The sequence below is a fragment of the Neophocaena asiaeorientalis genome, unplaced genomic scaffold (assembly GCF_003031525.2).
Source record: "Neophocaena asiaeorientalis asiaeorientalis breed wild unplaced genomic scaffold, Neophocaena_asiaeorientalis_V1.1 scaffold204, whole genome shotgun sequence".
Classification (NCBI taxonomy): Eukaryota; Metazoa; Chordata; class Mammalia; order Artiodactyla; family Phocoenidae; genus Neophocaena; species Neophocaena asiaeorientalis.
This window is the reverse complement of record NW_020173922.1, coordinates 4,092,686-4,114,803: the sequence shown is the minus strand read 5'-3', so window position 1 is coordinate 4,114,803 and position 22,118 is coordinate 4,092,686. Positions and strand designations below refer to the sequence as shown.

General features: G+C 43.3%; 1 protein-coding gene across 1 annotated transcript in view; it reads right to left on the bottom strand.

The window, feature by feature from the left end:
• CTNNA1 (catenin alpha 1) overlaps positions 1-22,118 on the bottom strand; it is a 169,697-nt gene that overhangs the window by 5,551 nt on the left and 142,028 nt on the right. Inside the window, exons 11-14 of the mRNA XM_024752286.1 lie at positions 13,952-14,108; positions 6,388-6,588; positions 5,698-5,849; positions 505-615 (exon numbers count right to left, since the gene is read on the bottom strand). Of these exons, the coding sequence (XP_024608054.1) occupies positions 505-615; positions 5,698-5,849; positions 6,388-6,588; positions 13,952-14,108 (621 nt within the window). The remainder of the gene's footprint in view (positions 1-504; positions 616-5,697; positions 5,850-6,387; positions 6,589-13,951; positions 14,109-22,118) is intronic.

Genomic DNA, 22,118 nt, shown 5'->3' with positions numbered 1-22,118 from the left:
AAATATCTTCTAAGGGGTGAAAAAAGACTCCTTAGTAATATTTCTTGGCACCCTCCCAAAAACATAAATGCAGTTAATTGAAGATTTAATGACTTAAATGAATGCAATGGCTCTGATTTTCTTGAATGTACCACTGTTATTTTTTTTAACCCATGAATAATTAAATAGTTCATGCCCATGGTATCATTGAGATAGGCAAAGACAGCAATCTTTTTTGAATTTCACTGTCCTATTAACAAACATTGCATTGACTAGATCCTAGGGCTTTCCTGACTCAGGGCTCTTCACAAACCAACGCTTCAGGGCACAGCTGAGAAGATGTTTTAGATGAACCTACAATTGACTAGCAGGTGCCACAACTTAGGATAACTTCGGTCCTACTGCCAGAGAAAACGAGAGGAAAAATGGTGTTCTCAATAATGAGAGTGTTTTCCTGGAAAAGAAAAAGCCAAGAACAGAGAGGGACGGGGAGGGTCTGCAGGACAAGTTAAACTTGGTCCTTACCCGGGCACTCTGGCCAGCTATCAGCTGATCGTCTTCTGTCTGGACGCTTGTCCTGCTTCTGACATCGAAGTCTTCGGTCTCGAAGTCCGAGTCATCCAGCTCCTCAGGGGTCTGCCACCGAGACAGAAATCACAAGTCAAACACAACCCTAGGCCTCCAGCTTCCCCAGCCCTCTGGGCCCACAGCCTGATGTACAGACATCCAGAATTTTCTGCAGTATTTCAAACAGTCTTGAGGAATAAAGTTAAAATTGCTTGATATTTGTCTGAGACCCTGCTTTAGCTCATGCACGTGCCAGGCCGTTCAACAAACAGCAAGCAAAGGCACCACACCAGCACTTCCCAAAGGACACAGGTCCTTCATGGGGTTGAGGGTTTCAGTTTCTACCAATGAGTCAACACTCTTTGCTTGACAAAGGTTTTCACTTCTTAACGTACTTCTCCAACACCTGCATCTTAAGACAAAGGTGAGAGTTGTCCTGGGTGGAAAAGGTACTGTATTAAAAACAGCAGTCTCATACAACATTAAGCAGATTCTTATAACTTTCCCATTTTATGACAAAAAGAAAATTAAATGAATTAACTAATACTGGGACTTCTCTTAGGGTACCAAAGGCTGATTTGAGAGGTAAAAATAAGCAATGTATTTTTATGTACTTACTTTTATTAAAGAGAGAATATGGCAGATAAGGTCTGAATAAATACCAAAGGGACCGATTACTGGTCCTACCTCTTTGCTTTAATTATAAAATAAAATTCTTATTTTGTACACTCTCCAGCCTCTCATGATTAGCTGCTGACTTGAAACATAATGTCATCTTCTAGAAGTTATCAGCAACAGGGCAGCAGGCAAACAGCTGGGGTAGCCTCTGAGCCCAGATGGCCGGCCTGTGACAGGAGGGCAGTGAGGCGAGTCCCTCATCTGCACCAGGACCTAATCCGAGCCCAGCCCAAGGGCTTCCTGTGAGGAAGCATCCAAAACTGCCCAGAGTATGTTGGGTTTGTACAGGTGCAAAGGCCAGGCCTGCCCCTCCATGAGGAGGTGAGGACAGCCAGGGTCACTAGAGGAACCAGTGAGTCACATGGCAATGCAAGATCCTGGAGTCTTGCTGCCATTCGCCATTTTAATCCTGAGGTCACAGACACTTGAGCCTCAGTCTGTGGAGGAGCTTTGTCAAAGGGATGCCCTCGTAACAGGATCTCCACTTCCCCACCTTCCTCGATAGCCCATCACAGACCCAAGAACTGTTCTTGCCGAGAAAACCAAATATCTCCTATTCGTTCATTCATTCACTGAATATTTGTGTGCCAAGCACTGTTCTAGGTGCTGAAGGTACAAAATGACACAGACAAAAATCCCTGCTCTCACATGTATTCTGATGGGAAAAATGACAAAAGTGAATCACATGACCTATTAGAAAGTGATCAGTGCTATAAGTAAGCAGTAGAGGAGGATTGTAATTTTATATCAGTGGTCAGGAAAGGTCTCATGAGAAGGTGACATTGGAGCACAGACCTGAAGGCAATGAAGGTGGGAGCACAGGAGGTACCTAGGGGAGGAGTGTTCCAGCAGGACGGAGTCACCAACAGAAAGGCCTGGGGAACTGGATGAATGGCAAGGCCACAGTAAGGGCTCAGCTCACTGCCCTTATGGCACAGTGCCAGCTGAAGCCCTGGGAGCAAAGGCAGGGGAGCAGTAGGAGATAAGGTCAGAGAGGTGACAGGTTCAGCTCCTTGAAGGCCTTGTGGGCCAGTGTAAGGACTGAGTGACGTGGCAGCCTTTGGAGAGTACTAAGCAGTAGATAACGTGATCTAATTGAAGCTTAAAAGGATCACCCTGGGTGCTCTGTGGATGAGACTGCAGGCACCTAGGGATGCAAATAGGGAGACTGGCTGAGAAGCAACTGCATGAATCCAGGTGAGAGATGCTGGTGGCCTGGACCACGGTAGGAACAGTGTTCAGAGTTTCTACTTATTGTAGAGGTAGATCCAACAGGATTTCCTGATAAATCAGATTCAGGGTTTGAGACAAAAAGTGGAATCAAAGGTGAATCCCAGGTCTGGGCCTGAGCTAGTGGAAGACAGTTTTGCCATCAACTGATAAGAGTAAACAGGGTGGAGAGAGATGAGGAGCTCACTTTGGGGAATAATAAGCTTGAGGAGCCTGTTAGACAAGTGAGAGGCAGTAGGCAAGGTGGCTAGATGAGTGTGGACCGCAGAAGAGTCAACCTCTTGCTGGTTTTCTCACGTCTTTATGCACCAGGGGAATGAGTACAGTCAGAAAAGGGAGAGGTGAAAAACTGTGCTACAGGGTGTACCAGTGGTGCTACAGGGTGTACCAGTGGTGCTACAGGGTGTACCAGTGGTAAGGGGCTGAGAAGATGAGGATAAACCAGCAAAGGAGACTGAGGGGCCAGGAGATTTTCTTATAACAGGAGAAATAATGGCATGTTTGTATGCTGGGGGGAAGGTGCTGGAGGAAGAGAGAATGGGACCCAGTGCAGGGGACGGGCTCAGCCAGGAGCAGATGTTCTAACTGCCTCAGGATCCTCAGTGCAACAGGCACTGAGGCCAGACACGTAGGATGGGGCACAGATGGGGAGGCAAGCAGGAAGGTATGAAATGCTCCCAGACTCTGTGGCTGTGTGGGCGAGGCTGCATGGCATCAAGGGCCCCCTGACAGTCCTGGGTTCGGTGACCCCAGTCAGGGTGGCTGCACTTTTCTACACCATGCTCAGCAGGAGAAGGAATTTCACTAGGATTGTATTTTGCAAGGCAAACAAGAGGACAGAAAAGGGGGCAAAGGAGATTATACCGATGGACCAGACTCAAAGCTAGAAAAGGAGTGAGGCAAGGACCTGAAGAGCTGAGTGAGGGTTGCAAGTGGGGAGGGCCAACTGGCTGAAGATCCTGATGGACTCAAAGGACTGTTGGGAGTCACAGCACCAGAGACAGTGAGCTGATGGAAGGGGGAAACCTGACACTGGGATGACGTAGATACTGGTAATGACAAGGACTGGGTAAGACTAGGCAAGTGAGGTTGAGGTTGGGGGAGGATAAGACATCAAGAAACCAAGAGGCCTGGGGGGGGGGGGTTGGAAGGATGATTCCTGAATTAAAATCAAGACAATACGGGAGGAGTTAAACCACTGCTGCCACAGACCTACTTTGCCCTTGCTCTGGGCCCTCCCAGCTGACCACACCCCAGGTTCTATCTCACCAAGCCTGCCAGGGCCTCTGTCATACTTGCGCTCCGACACAGCAGTAAGTGCGCAAGAAACAGCTACTATATGCCAGGCCCTGAGCTGAACACGTTACCTCCATTTCATCCCATTAAAACCATCAACACCATCATGTGAGTCTTAGAAAGATGAGGAAACTTGCTTAGAGTCACAGACGTGAAGAGGAATCCAAGCTGCCTGCCTGTTCCCACGGTGTGGTTTCCCACAACCCGACCTGCTTCCACAGAACAGGCCCTGGAATGTGCAGGCATCCTGGAGTGTGCGCATACCAGCTCACTTAAAACCCCAAAGGCATTAATCTCAAACACCCAGTGACTCCTCATTATCATTTCTTCTATTCTCTAAGTGTCTGTCAGTATGCAAAGAACTTTGGAAAAATAGGGCTGCGTTTTACCACCACTGGTACACCTGACCCAGGGATCCCTTCACACCACTGAGATCTGGCTGCTGGGTTTAACCTTGCATTCAACCGGCTACGACCTGCTGAGCATGGGTTGCTCTCTAGCACAGCAGCAGCCGTGAAGAAAGCAAAAAGGCTCCCCAAGCTCTCCCCCGCCACACCCCAGCATGTCCAGGTGACCTGGGCCTGCGGGGACAGCCATCAGCCAACCAGGCCATCCCTGAATTGTTCTCTTTCCTCCTCACCCCAGAGAGAAACGCAGTCTTGCCCAAGCATTTCTACACTGCATACAGAATGGGTCCAGCCTAATGCACCGGCCTCAGAAATGGCCTCTGTTTCCAGCTGAGAGGGTGAAAAGTGGGACAGAACCCCTGCCTACCTTGGGAGGTTTGACTAGCAACCCATGAAGGTGTAACGGAAACTCCCCTGACCCGACTAGATCGTCAGCATAGCAAAGCAGCTGTCTACTCAGCAGGCAGACCCTGCATTCCAACTGCTGGCTCTGTGGCTATGGCAGGGATGGCCCGAGCCTGGGGGAGGTCCAGGTGAGCCTGGGGGAGCTTGGCACAGGCCCTGCTCCCAGCTTCCAGAGCTGTTCATGCTCAGAACAGCATGTGAGGGATCAACTGCTATGGAAAGGGCAGCTGTGAGTCCCAGCGCAGCACACTGGGGATGATCACAGAGGAGTCAGTAGTTTCTCAAAACGCCTTTGTGCGTGCTAATCCACAGGGGGCCCTAGACATTGTCTCAGATGGTGAGAACTGCTGCTGCCTCAGACAGGATGGGTCACATGGGGCCCAGAGCAGGTGGCACTTCCATTCAGCTACGGTGAGAGGGCTCAACGCTTGGCCCCGAGCCCGGGAGTTGCCACAGCCCCTCATTCTCACCCTCAAAACCCTGGGGTTCTAGCATCCTGCCTGCCTGCCACCTTTGAGGCGAGGGGTGCTCCATGTAAAGAAGAGCTTCAACCTGCATTAAGGAAATACTCCCTTCTCTGAAATTAACTGATGAGCCTTTATTTTCTGTAGTTTCCCTCTAACTCAAACGGAAGCCTCCTATCTGTGGCGACTGTTTTTTTTTTGTTGTTTTTTTTTTTTTTTTGCGGTACGTGGGCCTCTCACTGTTGTGGCCTCTCCCGTTGTGGAGCACAGGCTCCGGACGCGCAGGGTCAGCGGCCATGGCTCACGGGCCCAGCCGCTGCGCGGCACGTGGGATCCTCCCGGACCAGGGCACAAACCCGTGTCCTCTGCATCGGCAGGCGGACTCCCAACCACTGCGCCACCAGGGAAGCCCCTGTGGCGACTGTTTAACTTGAAGTAAATCGTCACGGCCAACTCATACTAGCTCCCCTTCTCAGCCCAAGTTTGGGCTCTAACTTGCAACTAAAAGTCATTTTAGACAACGTAATTAAATATATCTCATTCTAACAGCTTTTAGATTCATGGTTTTAATATATTGCCACTCATCTGCTGAGTTCCAAAATGATGCATTGCTCAAGTTTAGCAAATGATAAGAAAGAAGCTGTTAAAACATCTGAAATGCAGTTACTCACCCTTATCATCAACACCGCTTTCCTGATGTCCCGGATGCCGTCGTACACCAGGCGTGAGGCATCGATAAACTCGTTCTCATCCATGGGCTGGGCGGGGTCTGAGCTGAGGGCTTCCACGGCCGCTTCCACTTGCTCGGTAAAACGTGGCATGACTGCGGAGAAGAAAGCATGGCAGATCCTGCTGGCCCTGCAAACATCATTGCTCTACCAGCCCTCCCTAAATCCCTCAGTTAGACACAAAGAGGCAGGATGCATGATGAAGAGCCTATGCTTCTACCTATGCGAAAAGTATTTATGGTTGAAATAAATCAAATGCTGTATTTTACAGACTCAAATCATCTTCTTTGTCTCTGGGCAGATTCTGCAACATAGGATTTACATGGTTGAGAACTGGGATTAACTTGGGGCCTTGCTAGAATGGGACCCTCCTTAATTTACTGTGTTCACTGACAGGAGATATAACTCAGACGTTCATCTTAAAATAACTCCCATTATTAATCGTGGGACACACATGAAGGAAATGTGTTTGTGAGGCCTTAACGTGGCTGACCAACTTCTCACAAATCTGACATACCTTCTAGAATTCTTGTCCTAAGACCGAACTGAGTCCCAGCGTCCTACTTCCTAACTAACTGGATGGCCTGGCCACCAGGCCATCTGTGTGTGGGGAGCACGAGGAAGCCCCCGCACCTGTGTTGGAGAGGAGCTTGGTGGCTTCCAGCACCTTCTCTGTGTAGACCCCTGGCTCATAGTTGTCCATCTCTGAGGTGACCACGTGAATGACCCGAGCAGCTCGGCCTCGAATCGCACCAGCTGTGCGGTCCAGCCCATCCACATCTTTCTCTTGGAGAGCAATGACGCATTTGTTCACGTCTTCCAAAATGTGATTCTCTGAGGAACAAACAAAAAAAAGCTGAATGAGGGAGGAGGCCTTCCACTAGAAGGGGACAACTAGTTGGCATCTATTATTCATCAACAACTCACCTGTGCCAGCTACGGTGCCAAAAGCTTTACACGTATCATTTCACTCAAGAGACCAGATTAACTGTCCCACAGAAACTCAACCTGCAATCACCTCCAAGAATAACAATCTTTATTCCAGGTTTAAAAGAGAGAGACAGAGATGCCCATCTTTAAGGCACAGTTTTAAGCCAGGCGGAAAATTCAAGATCACAGAATCCTTAATAATTTCTCCTTCCCTTAAATGATTTCACTGGTTTTACATCCCAAACAAAGTCTAAATTAGAAGAAAAGGTTCACTGTAAGGTCTTATTCTCCCAGTTCCTTGCCCCTCCCCTCCAGTAGATGCCGATGGTATTCAGACAAGCTACCAAGATGCCAGGACAGCTCTGGAACGGGAGAAGGCCCTGGAAGGCAGGTTAAAGTCCCCTCTGGAGGGCGCTGAGGGACCGCCCCTGAGGCGAAACATTCAGTAAACCACTCATGGGATGCAGGTGGGCCTGTTGTGTTATTTGAGGCAACCCTTGACTCCTGTTAAGCTGTCTAGTCATAGAAAAGGGAATGTTCTCACCACCAGGAACTGCAGAGTCTACCAACAGACAGCCCAAGTGACAGGGATGCCCACAATCCATGGGGGGGGTGGGTGAGTGAGCAACACAAAGCCTCCGGGTCATTGCCTGCCCATTTCCTTCCAGCTTGGAAAGGAGCTTTCAAGGCAGGTAAGAACTCTTAGAAGCAGTGTCTGTTAAAGACATGCTCACTTCCTTAAACCAAGAAAGTACCTGGCACAATAGGTGAAAGACTAATGGTTCTGGTTTTTCTGGAAGAGACAGGACAATTAGGGCAAATGTAATCTGTTTAAGAAACATCTGGGGCTTCCCTGGTGGCGCCATGGTTAAGAATCCGTCTGCCAATGCAGGGAACATGGGTTTGAGCCCTGGTTCGGGAAGATCACACATGCTGCAGAGCAACTAAGCCCGTGCACCACAACTACTGAGCCTGTGCTCTAGAGCCCGCGAGCCACAGCTGCTGAGCCCACGGGCCACAACTACTGAAGCCCGCACTCCTAGAGTCTGTGCTCTGCAACAAGAGAAGCCACTGCAGTGAGAAGCCTGTGCACTGCAACAAAGAGTAGCCCCCGCTCACCGCAACTAGAGAAAGCCCACATGCAGCAACGAAGACCCAACACAGCCAAAAATAAATAAATAAAATAAATTTAAAAAGAAAGAAAGAAAGAAACACACCTGGTCATTTCTTTGCCATCCCTGGTTACCTTATGCTTTGACCTGTCATTATCTAGACTGGTTCCTGATTTAATTCCCTTCCAAAGTCATTACCCTTCCCTCACAGCCTCTGCTAACATACTCAGTCAAGTTATATATGACAGTGTCTAGTGGTCACGATGCTATTTCCTCTTATCTCAAGGGGAGCCAGAGGCAAGTGATACTTAGTGGATTCAGCAAAGAATAGAGCCACCACAATGCCCTGCCTTTGGGCTTCAAGATCCCCTCTAGGCTCCGGGCATAAGGCCCTTCATTTTGTAGTTCCCAAGAGACTGCAGGAAGGGACTTGCACCCATAAAACTAAACATACTCTTACCTATGATCCAGCAATTGCACTCCTTGGTATTTATGCAGTGGAGCTAAAAACTTAAGTCCTCATAAAAACCTGCACGCAGATGTTTACAGCAGCTTTATTCATAATTGCCCAAACTGGGAAGCAATCGAGGCATACTTCAGTAGGTGAAATGAAAAACTGTGGTACATCCAGACAGTGGAATATTATTCAGAACTTTAAAAAAAAAAAAGTGCTATTAAGCTATGAAGAGACATGCAGGAACCTCGGGAGTTGCCAGGGGTTGGAGCAGGGAGGAATGAATAGGTGGAGCACAGAGGATTTTTAAGGCAGTGAAAATACTCAATGATGGATACATTTGTCCAAACCTATGAAGTATATACCACCAAGAGTGAACAGGAATGTATATTACGGACTTTGGGTGATAATGAGGTGTCAATGTAGGTTCATCAGTTGTAACAAATGTGCTACTGTTGTAGGAGATGTTGATAATGGGGGAGGCTGTGCGTGTGTGGCTGCCGGAAGTAGATGGAAAGTCTCTGTACCTTCCTCTTAATTTGGCTGTGAACCTAAAACTGCTCTAAAAGTCTTTTTAAAATATAAAAATTCATCAATTAAAATAAATATCTTTCCAGGGAAAGCCAAAATATAGTAACAATTTCTACTGCAGAAGGGAAAAGTGAATTACCACAAGATAGGTAAGAAGACCATCATTTAGCATGTGCTAATTCAAAAATTAGGAGACTTGCTAGAATTTACACCATTACACTACTGAAAGAGGTAGCGTGTTAAACTTTTTACATAAACCAATTTTAGGAGGACTATGTGAACCAATTATAAGAATAAATGGATTTAGAGCCCATGTTTAGATCAGAAACATCTTTTATATACAAACTCTCTACATATTAAACTAAGCAGACTGGTACTGAGCCTGCCTACCATACTAGGCCTTAGGTTAAAAACTGCTGCTTTTACTGAATCTAACATTTGGGGAAGGGGAAGGAAAGGAATAAAAAGGAAAGAAAAGATGTTGCTAATGAAACTATGAACCAATGTTTTCTCATATCACTGATTTTTAAGACTCATCCTGGTATCAGGATTGTTAATACCAGGGGACGGAAAGCACATCTTAGAATCAATGAAGTATAGCATTCTTTGTCATTCATTAAACAAAGTAGCCCAAACTTCCACCAAGGATTTGTTAACCTTCATCTAGGTAAGTGTGTTTTTACAAATCAATTTAGATCTCCTTGAATTTATACAGGTTTTCTTCCAGCTGAACCCAAACCAGGGAAGAGCTTGCCATTCTTTAGCCACCAAGGAAGGCTTCTATTTCAGGAAGCTGACTAAAGTAACATTTTCCACCTTCACTGGGAAAGCCCCAGCCAGCTGAGGCCACTATATACCCAGGACACAACAACCTGCTCTCTACACTTGAGCCCTAAGGGAGAAGTGAGTTCCCACTGGACATGTGCAAATATGGGAGGGTTGGAGGTACCCACAACTAACTTAAACCATAAGTTACTTTACCTTAATTGAATTTCCAAGTAAACTCAGCATGGCTCCATTTTGAGTAGACACACCAATCTGTACCCCATTAAAAACTGATTGTTTAATACAGTATCTGTAGATGCTTCTAAAAGGAAAAAAACCCTACACACACACATACAACAGTCTATCTCCAAGGGATCACATTATGGACGTTAACATATCTGATTTTCATTTGAAAATCTTTCTAGAACTGCCTGCACAGATCTTCCTCATCCACATTAATGGCTGTACCGTACCCTACTGAACAGACGGAGGGGCCATCATTCATTTATCCAGTCTTCTCTTAGGCATTTTGGCTGAAGTGAACATCCTTGTACAGGTATTTTGGCAAACATCTATGTACACATCCCTGGGGAAATTTTCTAGCAATGGGAATACTAAGTCAAAAGGCATATATGTATAAAGTAGATGTATGATGCCTAATTGCCCTCCAGAACCAAGCCAACTGGCATTCTCCAGAAAGCCTTCAGTCCACAATGTCTAACAGGGCCCGTTCCGCCCTCCCCTTGCTCTGGATATCTTTATCAGTGCAGCCTTATGCATACACAGGAGATGATAATATTAATACATTATATAGAGAACTTACTCTAATATTATGGAAAGATTCTGAGTGCTTGACATTTAACTAACTCTATAGTAACCACTTTTTAAAAATCACTATTAATTAATGTGGAAACCAGGCACAGAAGTATTGAGTGACTTGCTCAAGCTAGGGGGCATGGGAGTCAGAAATCAAACTAACTTCACCACTTCCTTACCTTACTTTCAGTTTTGGATTTTTGCGATTAAACACAGAAACAAAAATTAGGTACAAAAATCCTTTTATTTAGACCAATCAGACCAAATTATTTGAGCACACTGACAATGAAGAAGAAAGAGTACAAATTACTACTCCTGTGTGTTGCCCCAAAGTATCTAATGCATTATGTTACTTGTTTCCAAGAGCACTTGGTAAAGAAAAGTAATAAACCCGACTAGAACCACTCTAACCAACCACTTGCAACTTAAAAAAAAAGGTGTGTGTGTGTGGGGAGGATCAGAACTTCCACATGAAAGCAGAGTAAACGAATAAGAAAGTAAATTTCATTTCCATGGAAAATGTTTATCAAATACAATTCAAATGAAATTCAAACAGTCTTTATCGCTTTGATAAATTTCAAACCACTGTCCTTAAGGGATCGGTCCATATAAATATATTCACAGTTTGCTGAGCGCTCTGTAGCATCCTAAACCACCTCCAATATTTACAAGGCAACCTTCTGAATAGAACAGCTTGGGGAACAGGGGTCCCGCTCTCTCTCCCCAGGAGATGGCTTGCATGTCCCTCTCTATTTTCAAGTGCCACTGGCATATTTGATACACAGTGACTCAAGTTCCCCCTGCCCTGCAGCCTCATGAAACACTGGCATCAGGGTCTTAATGGCTTTACCAGGTTACACACAAGATGACCATTAATTTTTGAGCCACAAATTTAGGATATAACTTGTAATAAGCATGAGGGAACTTCTGGAACCAATGGGACAGAATATCCAGGAACAATGGAGATAGAGCAGCAGAGGGTCCTTTCAGTCCTATCCCCTAAGTAACTTCCCTTTGGATGGATTCTCATGAGTGGGCAGGGCTACAGCAAACACACAGGCCCCAGGGATTTCAAGGGGGATTGATGGTGAAAAATCATTACTAGAACTATTCCTCAAAACCTATCACACTGCCATAGGGCCACAATATCCCAGGACACAGTAAAACACCACCACTCCAAGGAGTCAAGCAGCAGTCTTACTTTTCATTACATAAAATTTTATGAAGTCCACCAACATTAAGCCAGACCCTGTGCTGGGCACTTACTCAGAAACATGCCCACCTTGCTGACAGACTACTGAGCCTCTGGGTAATAGGAGTGGGCAGATCTCAGCTTCTGGTATAAAGACTGCACACAGTACTTGCAGATGACGCCTGCTCTCCAATCCACGGGGCACCTCTAGAGAGGCTGTGAGTTGTACAAGGGCCAAGGACTGGGGATCAGTGGGGGCCTGCCCGGTTGAAAATGGGATTCCTCTCAATGAGAGCCAGTGTATCAGGTGAGATGGAGAGACATCTCTAGTCTGCCACATAAAAAGTGCTAAAGCTGCCATGGGTGAGGTAAGTGCATAAGGGTATAAAGGAGTCTGAATGCTAAAAATTAACTGGTCAATCCAGTAGAACTCTGCACAGGTATCTGCTTGTCTCTTCCTTCATCCCATGCCCCTAAAAAGCACACCATAAAAATCAAAGGAATTGTGAATAACAGTCTTGTCCTGTTAATTATTTAATTACTCGACACTGCTAAGCAAGTCTGTGACAAAACATTAGAGAAACACACTAAAGTGGATCTTTAAAATTCAGATGCTCTGAAAGCACCACCACTTTCTGAGAGGGCTGTTCTGTGTTTTTATTTGCTAAATAGAAACTGTCTAAACTCCTTTCCATCAAGTCAACTCTTCTACTTTCCCACATTTGCAAAAAAATTGAACATACTCACCAGACAAAAGTGTATCTGTTAAAGAATCTGATTTCTCTTTACTGTTCTTCTGTTTTATGTCATATACCCTAAAGATACTGCCTGGATCCCACTAAATGCTACTGCAAAATCCCTTTTGTTCTCTGATTTGAAGAATGTTGCATGAGGGACATTTGATTCTATTACATTTTATTTTGCTATAAGAAGGCCCGAAAACCCCTTGAGACCAAGCCTTACTTGGTAAGTGAGTTTAGGAATGTAATATCTATCTCTGGAGGGGGGCTTTGTATTTAGATATCAGAATTTGTTGTTTGCTTAAAAGTGTGCTGTGAAAGTGGAGTGTTTTTCTCTAAATCTATGAAAAAGAAGAATTCAGTACTTCACTGGGGAAAACAACAGAAGGCCAAGATTTCCCAAAAAAGCAATTCCTGCATTTTTGGCACCTGCAAAGATGTGCTTACAAATGGGTTTTTTGTTTTAAAGTACCAGCACCTGCAATTTGGCAGTCCTGCAGCAGCATGGTTTACCCCCTTGTTTTGCAGTTTACGGATTGCCTGCTCCCCACTATCTCAAGTAGAGCCAAAGCTCCAACCGCAAGGAGAGCGAGCAGACACAGGGGAACGTTATTATGCAGAACACGCTGTCACCTTATATAGGTCACTGCTGGAGGACTGTGCTGTGCATGTGCTTAAGCCCCGCTTCTGTTTCAAGCCCCATGGCCACTCACATCTCCCACATTCCAAACTGTGGTTCCCTGGGGTGACAGGTAGTTTCAGCCCTACAAGTACCAGCTGTTGACTCTGCCCACAGCCACTGGCCTCAGGAAACCTGGCACCTCCAGAGAGCAAGCAGTGCAGCCGAGGGCAGCAGAGGCCTGTTAAATGGACAATGCATTTATACTTGCTCAACTCTAAAAAGATGGATTGAAACTTATCTCTGCGATAAACAGGGAATTGCAGTTGACAGACATTTTCTATATGAATGCAATTTACTATGTCATTACCAGTTTATGTTTATATAATGAAATCAACTGTTTTTGTGAGGTCAATTACCCAGATTTATTTTTTGTAAGTTCATAATTAAAAGGTACTTAAATATTTCCTCTCTGTTTTCTATCTGTGCATCATGCAGACAGAGTCTTTCGAAAAGTAGGCAGTTAAACTACGATCTTTTCTGAGGGAGAGAGAAAGAGAAGCTTTCCAAGGGGAACAATTTTTACAAAAGAAACTAAAGCTATGATGTTGGGAATCCCTCCTCCTAAGTCTCATAGGCTCATAACAAATAACCACAGCCAGGACACAGGTGTTTTTTCTAAACACAGCAGCAGCAAGAGGGGTGGATGGCTATGGTGTTGTACAGGTCACAGCTGCAAGATCTTACTCTATATAAACAGAGAAAAACCTCTGCCAGGCAGATTACTAATTCACACTTCTAAGATCAAGACCAGCCCCATAACAAGGGAAACAACTCCAAGTCCCACTGCTCAGGAGTCAGTGGTAGCTTTTTTTGTTGTTGTTGCTGCTTTTAATTAAAATGAAAATCAGCACAATATTATTGCTAGAATAATTTACCTGCCCATACTTGGGGGCATTTTGATGGCCCCTTATTGTAACTTAGGTGAAAGTACTTATGCACAGCCTCACATACTTCTCTGGGGAATCAGCTCATTACCTGAGACAGCCAAGAAGTCATCAATGGAAGTAATGTCATCGACAGCATCTGTGAGAACTCGGACTTGTTTTTCCCACTGTTCTTTAAAAAGATCCATGTTCTCTTGGGCCAGTTTACTCTGTGGTTTTGCTGCTAAAGCCAATGCAGCATTGATAACCTGCAAAGACATTAAAGTTCATTGTTTACTCTTTCAGAGTCATGAAAATAAGACAAGTGAGACAATTTGGTCAGCACAGTGTCTATGCTTTGTCTCCTGTGCATTTCATGAGGACGCATGATACCACATGCTCCACTGTTAACAGTTACAAAAATGAAGTAGAGAAGTATTAAACAACAGGCTTTACATGTGAATGGAGAAGTAATACATCTGAAATACAGTAATACACTGGAACTATGGATGATAACAAACAAAAGTATCTCTAATCTCTCCACCCTGTGATAACAACTCTTCACAATTTTTGACATTATATTCCAGGCTTTTTTTCCCCTCACATACACACGTTATGTGTGCCAAATGAAAAAATACATAATTAGAATTTTATGCTACATAAAACTGACTATTCCTGTTTCTTCTTTTAAATACTTCTCCATATCATTAAATGTATGTTAAAAAACATTAACTGTTCATTATTCCATCTTATAGATGCACATCACTATTCTGATTATACGATACCGAGGTGTGTTCCAGTCACCCACCATTCTTTATCTTGTGATGAACATTTGGCATTTTAGGTTCTGGGTACATTCTCAAAGTACAGAAAAAAAAATATTTTTTTCGGAGATAACTGTATTTGACATATAATAACTTCACAGAAAGTATAACATTTATTAAGTTTAAAAAGTAATTTCTTCTAGAATAATAAAAAGTAACTACTTTAGGGAAAAAAAAAAACAGCTTTACTGAAATATAATGTTATATACCCAACAAGTCACCCATTTAAATTGGAAGATTCAAAGATGTTTGGTATATTCAACATTGTGGACTACTCTTCATTAATTAACTCATTAATTCACTAATGTATCAATGAATCAGTGTGGAGCTAGACTTTGTAAGAAAATCTGGGTGAAGAAAATGTTTCTTAAGAGAGCCAAGTAAACACGGGTCAGGGAATTAATTATATGTCTTACATATTAAGATAATTTTCCCTTACAAAGAGAAAATTGCTCTCTTTTTTCTGTAATACCTTATATATAATGGAGGAAAAGGACCTCGTCTAAGGTGAATTTTCTCATTCTGATTACAAAACTGCTTACAAAGGACATGATAAATACTAATTTCTGATGAATTAGGAATAGAAAGATACTTAACATCCTACTTCAAATAATTATCCAACATGATACTTAGTGGTGAAACTCTAGAATCATTACCTTAAAAATCAAGATGTTATTGATCAGAACACCTGCTGTCACCATTAGTTAAATAATAATGATCTTTCTAGCTAATGAAATAAAATGGGAAATGGAAATAATAATAAAAAGCTGTTAGAGAAAAAAAGCTGTTAGAAAGGAGACAAAATTACTTCTCAATGTAGATCATCTTTATCTAGGAAACTTAAATGAGTTAACTGAAAAAACTCTTAGAATTAATAGGACTTCATTAAGTTAGCTAGAGACAATATAAATATAAAAATGAGTAACGTTTCTATATACCAGAAAACAGAACATAAAATGAGGGGAATATTAGCTCTTCATGAACGCAATTAATAGAAAATATGTGGGATTAAATCTGTAAAGAAACCCAGAGGACTGAAGTAACAAAAATGCCAAAATTTTTCTGAGGTACATTAAAGAAATGTGAATAAATAGAAACACAGTCCATGTTTAGGAGTAGGAAGACTGACCTATTTATTCACAAATTAATCTGGAACAGTAAATAGCTGAGAATTAGCAAAAAGATATTAGGGATAGAGAGCAAGAGTAATGAAGAGGGACTTCCCTGGTGGTCCAGTGGCTAAGACTCCGTGCTCCCAACGCAGGCAGCCTAGGTTCGATCCCTGATCAGAGAACTAGATCCCACATGCCGCAACTAAGAGCCCGCATGCTGCAACTCAAGATCTCACATGCCACAACCAAAAGAGATCCTGCACGCGGCAATGAAGATCCAGTGTGCCGCAACAAAGACCCAGTGCAGCCAAATAAGTAAATATTTTTTTAAAAAAGAGTAATGAAAGGAGTTAAAATGTAATACAAAGCTAAAGTAACTGAAAAGAATAGTCTAAAAACAGACCCTATCATAGAGCAGAATTCAGTGTATGATAACAGTGACATCACAAATCAGTGAGGAATGGCATATTTCTACATTTGATACGGGCTATTTGGAGAAAAATAAAGTTATAGCTTCACTTCACACTTATATTTATGTGCTAAATAAGATTGTTTCCAGATACATAATGAATTAAATTAAAAATAAGCCTAAAAGAACGTGTTTCTTTATGCATTTACTGAACATTCCTCATGTCTTAGAAAATTCTCCATTTACATCTGTATTTAAATATACATGACAGATGAAGTATATATAGTGTTAGGTAAATCAGTAAGGAGAACACTAAAATACCGGTAGAAAATGGGGTAAGACATCAACAGCCTACCTAAGGTGACCTACAAATCCCTAGGAAACAACTAGAGGGAAAAGTTTACTCTCACTTATAAATTAATGAGTCACTATTCTTGCTCATTAAATTTGCAGAGAGCCCCAAACGATGCACTACCACCATATATACCATGGCAACTTTTTAAATGCTACTGTTGGCTAAGACCTCCAGTACAACACTGAACAGGACATTCTTGTCTGGTTTCTGATCCTAATGGGAAGTATTCAGCCTTTTATCATTAAGTACGATGTTATCAGGCTGAGGAAATTTTCTTCTATTCCTAGTTTACAAAGTGTTTTTATCAGGTCTGGATGTTAGATTCTGTCAGATACTTTTTCTGTTTCATTTCCACCATTCTGGTTACTACTTCTGTGTCTCTTTTGCTGTCTTGTCTTCCTCTACTAATGCTGAAGTTCTTCAAGGCCTGATCCTATGCTACCTTCTCTCCTCATTCTACACTTCTCCCACCTGTGAGCAATTTCATCATATGATTTTACATACCACCCATCTGCCAACTATTCCCACATCTCCAACCCAGACCATTCGTTTTAGCCCCTAAGTCATTTCCTAGCTACATACCCAACAGCTCTACTCAGATGTCTCAGACATTTCAAAATAAACATGTCTAAAATAAAATTCATGATTTCCTGCTCTGAACCATGTTGAATGGAACTCCTTTAAAATCTTGATCACTCAACTTCAAGTGGACTCATAGTGTTGGGGACAGCAAGAGAACTAGATTTCCTTAGTCCAATCAGTCTCTTCCTCTCCTCAAGTCTGAACCCTAAAAGAGTAATTGTTCCATACCTTCTCCTCAAACCTGTAACACTTCTGCCAGCATCATCACTCTCGGCTTATAGTTCTGCTTCCTATTTAAATGAGAAGATGAATGCAATCAAAAGAGAATGTCTATACAATCTTTATCACCGCACCTATCCATTTACCTGCCTCCATGCCACATGCTCTATCTCACCTCTTTTTACTTATGAATGTTCCTATCTATGCTCCTACCAACCTTGCCACTTGTCCACTGGATCTCATTTCTTCTCCTCTACTCCAGGACAATGTCCTAGCAATTCTCTCTGCTCTATTCTTTATTACCAGTTTTTCCCTTCTACTGGATTATTTCCATCAGCTAAACATAGAAAAATGCTCCCGACTAAAACTCAAAAGCAAAAAACATTCTCAACCCCATATCTACCTCATGCTATCACCCCATGTCTCCATAATCCTTACATTTAATTAGAAAGAGCTGTCAACTTGCTATACTCAATTTATCTCTTCTCTCTTGAATCCACTCCAGTCAAGCTTATCTCTCCTAAATTTCTACCTAAACTTCTTTGCCCAAGATCACTTGTGATCTCTATATGTTGCTCAATCCAAGGATCAGTTCTCAGGTCACATTCTACAACCATTTTACATGAATAATCACTCTTCCTAGAAATACTTATCCCACTTGTCTTCCAAGACAGAGCCAGCTTCTAATGCTCTTCTGGTCAATAACACTTCCTCAATCTCCTTTGCTGGATACTGCTCATCTCCCCAAACTCTAAATGTTAGGGAACCCCAGTTTTATTTCTCAGACCTTTTTACTCTGGGTTTACACATTCCATTGGTGAACTTATTAAGTCTCATGACTTTAAGCACCATGTATGTGGTAATGGATCTCACATTTATATATTTCATCCAGACCTCTTTCCTGAACTTGACTTTGCTTCTTGCATGTCTAACAAGCACCACAAAATTAACATAAATGACAGCTCCATCCTTCTAGCTACTTAGGATCAAACCCTGGAATTCTGGGCTTCCCTGGCGGCGCAGTGGTTGAGAGTCCGCCTGCCGATGCAGGGGACACAGGTTTGTGCCCCGGTCCGAGAAGATCCCACATGCCGCGGAGCGGCTGGGCCCATGAGCCATGGCCGCTGAGCCTGCGCGTCCAGAGCCTGTGCTCTGCAACAGGAGAGGCTACAACAGTGAGAGGCCATGTGTACCGCAAAAAAATAAAAACTGGAATTTTTCTTGACTCTTCTCTTTCCCCTCCACTTCACAACTAGTCCTTCAGTAAATTCTACCTTCAAAATATATCCAGACCCTATAACCAGTGCTCACCACTTCCACTGTACTCTTGCCTCTGTTTTGGTCTCCTATGCTACTGTAACATAATCACAAAACTACCTGTGCTTAAAACACATATGTGTTATCTCACAGTTCTGAAAGTCAGAAGTCTAAAATGGGTCTTACAGAGCTAAAATCAAAGTGTCAGCATAACTGTTCATTCCAGAGTCTCTAGGGGAGAATCCAGTCCTTGTCTTTTTCAACCTCTAGAGGCTGCCCACATGCCTTGGCTTGTGGCCACATCACTCCAACTCCTGCTTCCACGATCACATCTCCTTCTCTGATACCAACACCACTGCTTCCCTCATATAAGGACCCTTGTGATTATACTGGGGATGCGCCCGGATAATCTAGGATAATTTAACCATTTAAGGATCCTTAGTTTATTTACCTCTGCCAAGTCCCTTCTGCTATATAAGGTAACATATTCACAGGTTCCAGGAATTAGAAGATTGGAGGTGGGGGCAGCACATTATTCTGCTAACCACAGCTTCCTAAGGGGTCCCTCTGCTTCTATCCTTCCTCAGAGAAGTCAGAGAGACCCTGCTAAAACCAAAGTTAGATCATGTCAATCCTCTACTCAAAACCCATCAATGGCTTCCCATGTGACTCAGAGTAAAAGCCAAATGTTTTACCATGGCCCTAAAAGGCTCTATACCATTCACACTCCTGTTAGATACTTGACCCTCCTTCCTCAAAGCCTCTATATTTGCTGTTGCCTCTTCCTGGAGTGCTCTCCCCTCAGACATGGCATGTTCTCTGGCATGTTCTGTCATCTCCTTTCTGGTCTTTGCTTCTACATCACTTTCTCAGTGAGGTCCTTCTTGACCATCCCAACCATGCTATTTAACACACACACCAACATTACATGTTAAAATAGAAGAGAAGGTCTCAAATCAATGATTTAAAAGCTTCTAACTTCAGAAACTAGAAAAAGAAGGGCAAATTAAACCCAAAGCAAGGAGAAGGAAAAAAATAACAGAGTAGCAATTAATAAAATACAAATTACCAAAGCTCACTCAAGAATAAACAGCTAAATGTTTAAATAAATGATCTGAATATCATTATACCTAATAAAGAAACTAAATTAATTGTTGAAAATCTTCACACAAAGAAAACTCCAGGGACTTCCCTGGTGGCGCAGTGGTTAAGAATCCACCTGCCAATGCAGGGGACACGGGTTCGAGCCCTGGTCCGGGAGGATCCCACATGTCTTCTCTGATACCAACACCACTGCTTCCCTCATATAAGGACCCTTGTGATTATACTGGGGATGCGCCCGGATAATCTAGGATAATTTAACCATTTAAGGATCCTTAGTTTATTTACCTCTGCCAAGTCCCTTCTGCTATATAAGGTAACATATTCACAGGTTCCAGGAATTAGAAGATTGGAGGTGGGGGCAGCACATTATTCTGCTAACCACAGCTTCCTAAGGGGTCCCTCTGCTTCTATCCTTCCTCAGAGAAGTCAGAGAGACCCTGCTAAAACCAAAGTTAGATCATGTCAATCCTCTACTCAAAACCCATCAATGGCTTCCCATGTGACTCAGAGTAAAAGCCAAATGTTTTACCATGGCCCTAAAAGGCTCTATACCATTCACACTCCTGTTAGATACTTGACCCTCCTTCCTCAAAGCCTCTATATTTGCTGTTGCCTCTTCCTGGAGTGCTCTCCCCTCAGACATGGCATGTTCTCTGGCATGTTCTGTCATCTCCTTTCTGGTCTTTGCTTCTACATCACTTTCTCAGTGAGGTCCTTCTTGACCATCCCAACCATGCTATTTAACACACACACCAACATTACATGTTAAAATAGAAGAGAAGGTCTCAAATCAATGATTTAAAAGCTTCTAACTTCAGAAACTAGAAAAAGAAGGGCAAATTAAACCCAAAGCAAGGAGAAGGAAAAAAATAACAGAGTAGCAATTAATAAAATACAAATTACCAAAGCTCACTCAAGAATAAACAGCTAAATGTTTAAATAAATGATCTGAATATCATTATACCTAATAAAGAAACTAAATTAATTGTTGAAAATCTTCACACAAAGAAAACTCCAGGGACTTCCCTGGTGGCGCAGTGGTTAAGAATCCACCTGCCAATGCAGGGGACACGGGTTCGAGCCCTGGTCCGGGAGGATCCCACATGCCGCAGAGCAACTAGGCCTGTGCACCACAACTACTGAGCCCGTGTGCCACAACTACTGAAGCCCACATGCCTAGAGCCCATGCTCCACAATGAGAAGATATGGCAGTGAGATGCCCACGTACTGCAACAAAGTAGCCCCACTCACCACAACTAGAGAAAGCCCACATGCAGCAACGAAGATCCAATGCAGCCAAAAATAAATAAATTTATTTTAAAAAAAGAAAATTCCAGGCCAGATGGCTTCATTGATAAACTCCCCCCAAACATTTAAAGAAGAGTACCAGTTTATATAGACTTCTCAAAAAAATGGAAGAGAGGGAAACACTTTCCAACTTTTATGATATGGAAATCAGACTTTACAAGAAAACAAAACAACAAACCAATACCAATATGCAAGGCTTACAAGGAAACCAGAGTACCTCTGGAGGCATGTTACCTGCAGGCCTCCATGGGAGGAGGGAAGGGAGGAAAGAGGTACAGAAAATGCTGAGAGAAACTTTTAGTCAGAAGCATCTCCTTTTAGCTCTTCTGTGCAACTGCTGTGTGAGAAGATTAGAGAATATCAGAAGTGGAAAAGTGAGGTGATTCAAAGGTAGATGGTCCTATGATTGTGAAATAATACATGAATGAGAACTTGAGGCCACAGGCTTCCCTGGCCCGTATGCCTTGGATGCTCATTTAAGAGCTATATATTTTCTCACTACCTATATAGACCAGGCCTGTCTGGGTTTATGCTTATTTGATGATTGTCAAGCCTGTTAGCCACAAAAATGATCAGCATTCCCACAGAACAATGGGAGAAGCAGCAATATGGAAGATAAATCTAAGGAGGCAGAAGAAAGAACCAACAATTTTATAAGTTCTTTCTCAATTTAGTTAGTGAGAAATACCCAAAAAAAAAGACAAAGAGGGCTTCCCTGGCGGCGCAGTGGTTGAGAGTCCGCCTGCCGATGCAGGGGACACAGGTTCGTGCCCCGGTCCGGGAAGACCCCACATGCCGCGGAGCAGCTGGACCCGTGAGCCATGGTCGCTGAGCCTGTGTGTCCGGAGCCTGTGCTCCACACGGGAGAGGCCACAACAGTGAGAGGCCCACGTACCAACCCCCCCAAAAAAAGACAAAGAAATGTAGATAAGCAGCAGCTTCAAATACTTAATTCACCCTTGCTTAAATTTCCAAGAAAGGCCATATGAATTATCAACTGTCAGAAACATGCCGTTGGCAGGGTTTTTCTGTTTTCTTTTGACCAGCATCAGATGAATTGAAAAACTAAAGTGTTTTAAGCAGCTACCATGCACTAAGACTTGAGCACA